The sequence below is a fragment of the Tetrao urogallus genome (genome assembly GCF_951394365.1).
Source record: "Tetrao urogallus genome assembly, chromosome: 12".
NCBI lineage: Eukaryota > Metazoa > Chordata > Aves > Galliformes > Phasianidae > Tetrao > Tetrao urogallus.
In genome coordinates, this window is record NC_136825.1 from 17,118,934 (window position 1) to 17,128,796 (window position 9,863).

A 9,863-nucleotide genomic window follows, 5' to 3' on the forward strand; every position below is an offset into this window, starting at 1 on the left:
CCCCTTATCCTATCGCTATCATCTCATGCAGCAAGTCTCTCCCTGCTGCTTGTGAGCCCCCTCACAGCAGTGCAGTGCTGCACACAGTCTCTCTGAGCTCCTCTTCTCCCCATAGGGCTGTGCTGCGGACCCTTTACAGCTTCACCCCATGGGCCATACCCCCTCTGACACCTCTCTCCCACAGGTCCCCCAGGCTTGTTGCACATCCCGATGCTGACACCAGTGGCGATGCTGCAGCCCTAGGAAAGCCGCCATGAGCCAGAGCAGTGCCCCACGCCTGGCCGGTTCCCCACAGCTGCATGGCGGCTCGCTGCTGGCCCTGCTGGGCCCCGAGCGGGGTGGTGGGAGCGAGCCGGGCCCCACTCCGTCCCCTCCGTCCCCCCCCAGCGGGACGCCATCACCGGGACCCCCCCCGGCCCTGCTGGAGGCCGACTGGGAGGGCCGCGAGGAGCTGCGGCTGCGGGAGCTGGAGGAGGCGCGGGCGCGGGCGGCCCAGATGGAGAAGACGATGCGCTGGTGGTCGGATTGCACGGCCAACTGGAGGGAGAAATGGAGCAAAGTGAGGGCAGAGCGCAACCGGGCCCGAGAGGAGGTGCGGCAGCTGCGGCATCGCCTGGAGGCGCTCACCAAGGAGCTGGCAGGGCTGCGGAGAGAGCGCCAGGAGGGGCTGCAGGAGAGGCAGCAGCTGGGCCGGCAGCTGGCACGGCTCCGCGGCCATGATGGTGGCGCCGAAGGTGATGGCGATGGTGATGGCGAGGCCGGCCCTGAGAGTGAGCCTGTGCGGGACGTGGGGGCTGAGGCACCTCCTAAAGCCAAGGTGAGGGGGATGGGAGCAGGGCTGGGGGTGTTTGTGTGCTTGTTGGGATGATGGAGGCATGCTGGAGTGGCAGTAGGGGGATGAGGCTGTTCAGGAAGGGCTGGCTGGGAAGATAAGGAAGGAGTGTTGCCCTCTATGGGACAGAGCAGCTGGAGCACATGGAGCTCTGCTTGGAAATTTCTGGATTTAAAGATATTGTGAATGTTGGGAGAGACCTCTCAGATCCCCAAGCCCAGCCTACCTCACCGTGCCCACTGACTGCATCCCTCAGTGCCTCATCCCCACGGCTCTGGGGTCGGTGACACCCCCACCTCCCTGGGTGGCTGTGCCAATATGAGAGGTCAGCCATGGGAGGTATGGGTGACCTTGCGGTGGGTGTCAGCTACCAGCAGGAGCAGCATCACATTCTCAGGTTCTCATCCCCGTGGTAGCCTTTGGTCTGGAGCACCAATCCTACAAGGAAAGGCTGAGAGAGCTGGGACTGGTCAGCCTGGAGAAGGCTCCGGGGGAATCTCATTTGTGTTTATACATACCCATGTGTGCAGTGAGGGTGAAATCGGGGAGGTCTGGGAACACTATGGGGCTTGAGAACAGGGGATGCCTCTGATTATCACCCACTGCAACAGCACCCTCCCTGGGGGCAGCTGTGCTTCCCACTTGTGACCCCTTCCTCCCCACGCTGCAACTGCAGGAGCTGGAGCTGATGGAGAACATCCTGAAGGGCAAACAGGAGGGCACCGACAGCTGGGAGCAGCGCAGTGCTGCGGGCACCCGGAGCTCCTTCTCGCGCCAGGAGCGGAGCCGACTGCTCTGGGAGGACGTCAGCGTCGTCGAGGAGGATGCCTCCAAAATCACCGCCCTGAAGCTGAGGCTGGATGAGTCTCAGAAAGTGCTGCTCAAAGAGAGGGAGTGAGTGCTTCAGGTTGCAGACTGGTTAGGTGCCACCTGGCCTGGCTGGTGGCTGTCTCACCCCAGGAGGGGACACCACGAGGCTCTGCCAGCTCTTACCAGGGCTGCCTCTCCGCAGGGACAAGCTGGCACTCAGCAAGAGCATCGAGAAGCTGGAGGGTGAGCTGAGCCAGTGGAAGATCAAGTATGAGGAGCTCAACAAGAACAAGCAGGAGGTGATGAAGCAGGTGAGCAAGGTGTACAGGAACCTCCAGGGGGTGACACGTTCCTGGGTTAGTGCCGTTGATCAGCCACAACTTGTCCTTACCTGGAAGCTTGGAGACTCCAGGCACTGGTAGAGTGGTGTGGTCATAGGGCTGTGTCCCTCCAGCCTGAGGGGGACCACGGGGGCAGCTCGAGTGATGGCGGGTGGGTGCTCACTGCTCGCCTCTATCCCCCTGCAGCTGAACATCCTCAAGGAGATCCACCAGGACGAGCTGGGACGCATCTCAGAGGACCTGGAGGACGAGCTGGGTGCTCGCTCCAGCATGGACAAGAAACTGGCAGAGCTGCGCATGGAGGTGAGGCGGGGCGGTGGGGGGCATCCGCATAGGGAAAGGGAGGGTGCAAAGGAGCAGGAGGAGCCTGCTGTTACCCTGCATCCCCTGCCCAGATGGAGCGGCTGCAGGCGGAAAATGCAGCCGAGTGGGGCCGACGGGAGCGGCTGGAGACGGAGAAGCTCAACCTGGAGAGGGAGAACAAGAAGCTGCGGGCGCAGATCGAGGATCTGGAAGAGGTGCTGGCTCGCAAACGGCGTCAGACGGCCAGCGCCCTGGACACCGACCTCAAAACCATCCAGGCTGAGCTGTTTGAGAAGAACAAGGTGTGAGGGGTGATCCTATCCCGGGCCATCTCAGCCCAGTGCCACCTCCTTCAGGGAGCCCTGGGTCCCTGCGTGCCCCGTGTTGCTGTAGCAGTGTCCTTCAAGACTCTTCCATCCCAATCTCTGCCCTCACCTTGTGTTCAAGAAACATGGAAAGGTGGCACTTAGGGACAAGGTTTAGTGAGGATGGGTTGGGGTTGGACTTGGGGATCTCAGAGGTCTCTTTCAACCTTAATGATTCTACAATTCTGTTTAGGAACGGTGGTGATGGGTTGATGGTTGGACTTGATAATCTGGGAGATCTGTTCCAACCTCAGTGATTCTATGGTTTAGTGGGCATGGTGGTGATGGCTCAGTGGTTGGACTTGATCTGAGAGATCTTTTCCAACCTTCATGATTCCGTGGTACTCTGTAGGGGGTGGCAGTCCATGGAGGTGGAGGCTCCTCCATTACACAGGCTGTGGGAGAGATCCTTGGGAGCAGAAGGGGCTGTAGGGAAGCCATGCTCAGCCCCGTGTCCCTGCAGGAGCTGGCGGACCTGAAGCACGTCCACGCCAAGCTGAAGAAGCAGTACCAGGAGAAGACAGCCGAGCTGGCCCATGCCAACCGCCGTGTGGAGCAGCACGAGGGTGAGGTGAAGAAGCTGCGCCTGAGGGTGGAGGAGCTGAAGAAGGAGCTGGCCCAGGCTGAGGACGAGGTGAATCCCTGCGGGTGGGTGCTTTGGGAGCTGAGTGGCTCTGCTCAGTGCCAACCGCTCTGTTCCCATCGCCTCGTGCAGCTGGACGAGGCCCACAACCAGACTCGGAAGCTGCAGCGGTCGCTGGACGAGCAGACGGAGCAGAGTGAGAGCTTCCAGGTGCAGCTGGAGCACCTGCAGTCCCGGTGAGTGAGCGCTGCAGACCCACGAGTGGGCTCATGGGCTCCCTGCACCTCTCCCCTCCCACTGTCTCCCCAATCCACAGGGCCTGAGTGCCCCCAGCACATCCATGGAGCAGCTCAGCACTACTGGGGTCTTCTATCCCTATCCCCGTCCCCGTCCCTGGGTGGCACTTCCTGAGCCTGCAGGGAGGCAGGAATGCCTGTGAGTCTCGGTCTTTATTGCTCCTCAAAACTTTTCTCTGGCCTCCCTTTGCTTCTCCAGCAATAAAGAGATGAAATGGCCGCAACAGAGATCGATTCTGCTCTGGAGCGTCTCCGGGAGGCGCTCAGGGAGTTTGTTTTTATAATCTTCCTTTGTTTTATTGGGACATCTTCTTTAAATCATAGAGGAATAATGGAAGCTTCGTTTTCCCCCTCCCTGCCCCTGCAGCCTCCCCGCACGCTCGCCCTAAATAATTCATGCTTTCCAGTAAAACACACTGAATGAGCGGGGAGCGATGGGGGAGCTGCATCCCTGCCATCCTGGGCCCTCCATTTCAAATTTTCCCCATCAATCTTTGCTGATGAATTTTAATGTGGGAGCGAGCGAAGAGCTAAAAGCACTGGCGCCGATCCCCCCGCCGTGCTCAGAAAGGCTTTTTGGGGCATTCCATGGGGAGAATGCAGATGGGGGAAACAGGCGCAGCCCCTAAGGTGGGGTCTCACGAGCCAGGGGGATCGGGGCCACCCTCTTCCAGCAGCTCTCTTTTGCAGGCTGAGGAGGCAGCAGAGCACCCCGCTCTTTGGCAAGATGCGCAGCGCCCGCTTTGGCCCCGATGACCCCGGGGATGGCACCAGCGACCCCGATGAGGATGAGGACTTGCAGATCCAGATGCCCTGAAGTCCAGGGCCGTGGGGACATCCCGTGGTGGTTCCCTGCCAACAAGTGCCTGTCGTCACCGGGCTCATCCCAAACTGCTTTGCACCGTGTCCCCTGTGCCATGACCTCGCTGTGGATGGGGAAACTGAGGCACGGGGCAGCAGGGAGCAACTTGCTGGGAGATGTTCCGAGCTCGCTGCCTGCACCTCTTGAACTGATACCCCTTGGCCACCTGAGTAGCTCTGAGCATCAACCAAGGGGACCGGGAGGAAGAAGCCTGCAGCAGAGAGTGGGGCTGAGCCAAGCAGGCTGAACCAGGGCCTGCAGCCTGCCAGCCTGTCCTGCCCACTATTTTATATATATATATATATATAATTTGTATGTATGTATTTGTATATGACTTTTTTTATTATAAACACCAAATGCAGCAGGGCTCAGGCTCCGTTGATGTCTTGGGCTGGAAAAGCAATAATGGAGGGGATGGCAAGGGGCAGCACTGGGGGGGCAGTGGGGCTGTCAGGTGTCCCTGGTGCAGGGGGGTGTGTGGGGCTCTGGGGGAGCTCCAGTGCTCACCCTGGGCTCTGAGCGTGCCCTGCAGTCCAGCTCGAAGCCGCCGAGGAGCTCAGACAGAATCTCATTAAAAATTAACACAGCAATGAGCTCATGGCTTTGCCCTGCTTTTAATGGATCTGCTGAAGGCACGGCTCCTTGGCGCTCGCTTCCTTTTTTAATGACCTTCGTTTGCAGCAAGCATTAATTCTTTCTGCGGGCAGGGGGAGGCACACGGTCCGTGCCCAAGGGGTGACGTGAGACCCTGCAGCACACGGAGAGGGGACGGCCGGTATCGCTTTCCTCCAGGCAGACGAGGCCGGGATGCAGCGATCCCGTTTGGGGCGTTCACTCTGAACCCTAATGATGTCCGCGAGGTGGGCGTGACCAAGCGCCGCCCGGTGGGCGTGGCCTCTGGTTGGGGGCGTGGCCCCTGGTTGGGGGCGTGGCCTCGCGGCTGCCGTGCTCGCAGTGCCCGACGCCGGGGCTGCAGGCTGCAGCGGTGGAGTCGGGTAAGGCTGGGGTTGTGGGGGCTGACACGTGTTGGGGGGCTGCGGGGGTGACGGAAACTGAGGGGGGGGGCTCTGGGGATGCAGTGTGGAGCCCGACAGCCGAGCATCCCTTGCCTGTTTCCTAGGTTACTGTTGCCCTCGGGGGCTTTTCCATCCCTGGATGGGGGTGGTGGCCGGCATCCCCTCGGCCCTGCGTTCACCACGTGCACCCCTTCCCAGGATGCCCTCCAGCCTCCCTCATCTCTCTCTCCCTGCCTCAACCCTGGACTCACTCAGGGCTCAGTGAGAGCTGAGCAATGGAGACCTTATGGGTGACCACAGTGTGGGGTCAGGGCTTTGCCCTCCCCTTCCCATTGCTGGGACAGAGGCAGAGCTGAGCCCATTCTGTCCCATCCCATCCCCATACTATCCCACGGTGACGGTGGTGGCACTGGAGATGTGGCCTGGGGACATTGGTCCCACTGGTGAAGGTGTCCCTGCTCCATAGGCTGTGGCTATAGGAGAGCTGGGTGCAACCTGGCACCTTTTCTGCCTTTGCCAACGGTGTTTGGCTTCTGAGTAATGCTGTTGGTTATTCATCTCCCTTTGAATTGCACTCATTATTTACCACCGAGGCTCCGGGATGTGATGTGAGAGGCTCTGACAGGGAGTAGAGCTCGGGGTGCTGCAGGGGTGTGGGGATGTGGCTGAAGATGGGGGCTTGGGCATGAGGCTCAGGGCTGAGGCTGAGGGCTGAGGTTGAGGGCTGGGATTCGGGTATGGGGCTCAGGTATGGAGTTCAGGGCTATGGCTGGGGCTCAGGTATGAGGCTGAGGGCTGGGACTCAAATGTGGGGCTCAGGTATGGGGCACAAGGCTGGGGCAGGGAGCCAGGTGTGGGATCACGTGTCCCTTTTGGCAGATACGGGTATGAGAACCCTATTGATGCTGTGGACCGGGGATATCAGGGCTGCTGCCCTGCCTGGGTGAAGGAGGAGGAGGAGAGATGAAGGCTGGCACAGCACTGCCACCCAAGGTGGAGCTGAGCTGATCAGTGCTTGTGAATGGGGCCGTGCGGCAGTGAATGGGGCTGTGTGGCAGTGAATGGCTCCGCTTTGGCCCCGTGCCCACCTCGAAGGGGTTGGGGTAATAACTCTGAACCCTACTGACGGCACTGTGGTTGGTCGCAGCTACTCCGCTGCCCGGGAGGAAGGAGAGGAAGTGCAGGGGTTAACGTCGGACTGTTCCACTGCGATGGTTCAGGCAGCAGCGGAGGGAAGGGAGGAGGAGGAGGAGGAGGAGGAGAAGGAGAGACGGAGGAAGATGTCACCGTCTCCCGTCTATCTGTCGTTTCTCTTTCCCAAGAAGGGAACCCGTGGCAGTGGGGAGACGATGGGGAACGCCGCTGAGACAAAGCCGGGGCGGAGGCGGCGGTGAAACGGGAGCTCAGGTGAAGGAGGGAGGAAGAGGAAGGAGAAGGGGGGGGCCGGGCTCCGCCATGGCTACGAATTTTAACGACATCATCAAGCAAGGCTACGTGAGGATGAAGAGCAGAAAGCTGGGGGTGAGTGAGTGGGGGCCGTGAGGGGGGGGAGGGGGGAAGGGATGCTCCATGGGCTCCAAATGCCGTGAGAGCCGACGTGGCCAGGGATCCATCCACGTTGCCGCTCACGGCATTCGGCGTCCCTGGCGTTTTGGGTAAAAAAAAAAAAGCGTTATTTTGGGTCTGCGTGTAGATTGGGGAGGAGGGGGCAGGAGGGGGAGGGGACACTTGTTGCTTGCCGAGCCATCCCGCTGAGTGCCGTGCCTCGGTTTCCCTTTGCTCCCAGCAGCGCTGGGGGGGGGGGAATGCCCCACAGCAGCTGCAAAATGGGGGGTTACAGCTCTTATGGAAGGGGGAGCGGGGCCAGCCCCCCACCCACCTCCATTGCTCGGAGCATGCTGGGTAATTTCACGCTAATTAGGGAGAACAAAGAACGAGTGTGGGGTGGGGGGGGGACACAGTGGTCTCATCACCCCTGCAGGGTTAGGGGATGGGGATGGGATGGGGGCAGACAGTGGGATGGAGCTGTGTGAGGTCTGCGAGGTGGGGGCTTCAGGGGGCTGTATGCAGGGACACCGGGGCTGCCCGGACCCCAGTGTCCTCTCCTGTTCCCAGGATGGTAGAAGGGGACCAATGGACCCCATGGGCATCCCTGACCTGGGGATGGGGAAACCAGAGATGGCAAGCACCACGTGTACCTGAGGTTCCTCTACTCCCAGGCATGGAAATCCCATAGGGTTGGTGGGGAAACAGCTATTCTGCAGGGGAGGGGGACGCATGGTTCATCTCTACCCGCAGATCTACCGGCGGTGCTGGCTCGTCTTCCGCAAATCCTCCAGCAAAGGGCCCCAGCGCCTGGAGAAGTACCCAGATGAGAAGGCAGCGTGCCTGCGGGGCTGCCCTAAGGTGAGCAGCCACGGCCGAGGGGTGCCATGCATCAACCCTGCCCCCCAGCACCGCCCCGGTGACACCGTGCCACCCCTCCAGGTGACCGAGATCAGCAACGTCAAGTGCATCACGCGGCTGCCCAAGGAGACCAAGAGGCAGGCGGTGGCCATCGTCTTCGCCGACGACTCCGCACGTACCTTCACCTGCGATTCGGGTACGGGGTGACGCTGCGGGCTGGGCGATGCCAGGCCATGAGGCCTCGCTTTGCCACGCTGTGTGCTTTGCAGAGCTGGAGGCTGAGGAGTGGTACAAGGCGCTGTCGGTGGAGTGCTTGGGTGCCCGTCTCAATGATATCAGCCTGGGGGAGCCCGACCTGCTGGCGGCCGGCGTGCAGTGCGAGCAGACGGGTGAGCATGGCGTGGGGCACTGGGCTCAGCCCTGCTGCGGCCGTGCTGAGATTTGGGGTTTTCTGGTTTTTTTTTTTCAGTGTATTATTATTATTATTTTTTTTTTCCCAGACCGGTTCAACGTGTTCCTCCTCCCCTGCCCCAACCTGGACGTGTACGGCGAGTGCAAACTGCAGATCACCCACGAAAACATCTACCTCTGGGACACGCACAACCCGCGCCTCAAGCTGCTCTCCTGGCCCCTCTGCTCCCTGCGCCGCTACGGCCGCGACGCCACGCGTTTCACCTTCGAGGCGGGACGGTGAGATGGAGACGGGCACACCCAGCATCCCCCCCCAGGCCTGACGCCGGGCTGAGGGCTGCCATAGGGTGCCCCATAGCTGTAGGGCCGCTCCGGGCCCTTCCCGGGGCCACCCACGCACCCAGCCCTGCAGGAGCCATGGGGGGAGCCGCTTAAGCTCCGCCAGGCCTGGCTATATTAGGAACTTTCCTGCTAATTACCAGCTCCAGAGGGGAAGAAACATGATCTTTCCTTTCATCCCAGCCCTATGGCTTCCGCTGACTCACCGTGCCCGGCACGAGGGGAGGGGGCGGCGGGGCCGGCCGCGGGACGATGCTGGCTGGGAAGAGCACCCGTGGGTGCTGGGGGGCTGTGCTGAGGCCTGGCCCACCCCATTGTGGGTGCCATTGTAATGCCCCTCTGCTCTGACCCCATAGGATGTGCGATGCAGGAGAGGGTCTCTACACCTTCCAGACGCAGGAAGGCGAGCAGATCTACCAGCGCGTGCACAGCGCAACGCTGGCCATCGCCGAGCAGCACAAGCGGGTCCTGCTGGAGATGGAGAGGAACGTCAGGGTGAGGCACAGCCCGTGGGATGGTGGGTCGCCTGGGGCAGCTCGTGCCCTGCGGGGTGGGCTCACGTGTGTGCCGTGCTCACCCCCAGCTGCTGAACAAGGGCAGTGAGCCCTTCTCCTACCCCTGCACGCCCACCACCATGCTGCCCCGCAGCGCCTACTGGCACCACATCACCGGCTCGCAGAACATGGCCGAGTCCTCCAGCTATGCCGGTGAGTGTCCTCAGGGCCCCGCAGGGATCCCGCAGCCCCTCAGCCATCCCCACGCTGTGCTTTGTCTCCAGGTGAGCCCTATGCGGGCGCCCAGGCCGGCTCGGACACCGACCTCCTCGACAGGTTCATCCTGCTGAAGCCAAAGCCCCCCGGCGGTGACCAACCTGAGATCAGGGAGCCCACCTCGTCCCCGTGATGGGGGGTGCTCTGCAGCCCCTTCCTTCCCTTCCAGGGGTGTCCGGGCCCTGGGAAGCGCAGAGCCCTTGTTTGCACAGAGATGGCATGGGGGCATCCTCCGGGCCCGGCAGCCCGGCCTGAAGCTCCAGGAGGTGACGGCTGGCTGCGCTCAGTGACTTCAAATATATATTGCCTATCCATATTATACAGTCAGATATTTCCTTCTCACGCGGACGCAAAGTTCATCGCCCCCGAGGAGACCTCAGAAAGAGGAGATGCTCACAGAGATCTTCGGCTCTGGGGCTGGGAGATGGAAAAGAGGTGGGGGCGAAGAGGTTGGGCCGATTTTCTGCAGGTAGGAAGGAAGGACGGCACTGCCCGGCCGTGGCACTGCGCCCTGCTCACGTGGCACTTT

The 9,863-nt window shown here is 61.3% G+C and overlaps 2 protein-coding genes across 2 annotated transcripts; both read left to right on the forward strand.

The window, feature by feature from the left end:
• Positions 1 to 253: 253 nt before the first annotated feature.
• CCDC102A (coiled-coil domain containing 102A) lies at positions 254 to 4,347 on the forward strand (the record flags this gene model as incomplete). The annotated part of the gene is made up of 8 exons (XM_079541483.1): positions 254 to 817; positions 1,509 to 1,726; positions 1,845 to 1,953; positions 2,170 to 2,286; positions 2,379 to 2,588; positions 3,115 to 3,285; positions 3,367 to 3,470; positions 4,221 to 4,347. The coding sequence occupies 8 exons, from the start codon at positions 254 to 256 to the stop codon at positions 4,345 to 4,347; spliced, it is 1,620 nt and encodes a 539-aa protein (XP_079397609.1).
• Positions 4,348 to 6,863: 2,516 nt separating this feature from the next.
• DOK4 (docking protein 4) lies at positions 6,864 to 9,467 on the forward strand (the record flags this gene model as incomplete). Its single annotated transcript, XM_079541267.1, has 8 exons — positions 6,864 to 6,929; positions 7,707 to 7,814; positions 7,896 to 8,010; positions 8,084 to 8,203; positions 8,315 to 8,504; positions 8,921 to 9,059; positions 9,148 to 9,271; positions 9,343 to 9,467. The coding sequence occupies 8 exons, from the start codon at positions 6,864 to 6,866 to the stop codon at positions 9,465 to 9,467; spliced, it is 987 nt and encodes a 328-aa protein (XP_079397393.1).
• Positions 9,468 to 9,863: the final 396 nt, after the last annotated feature.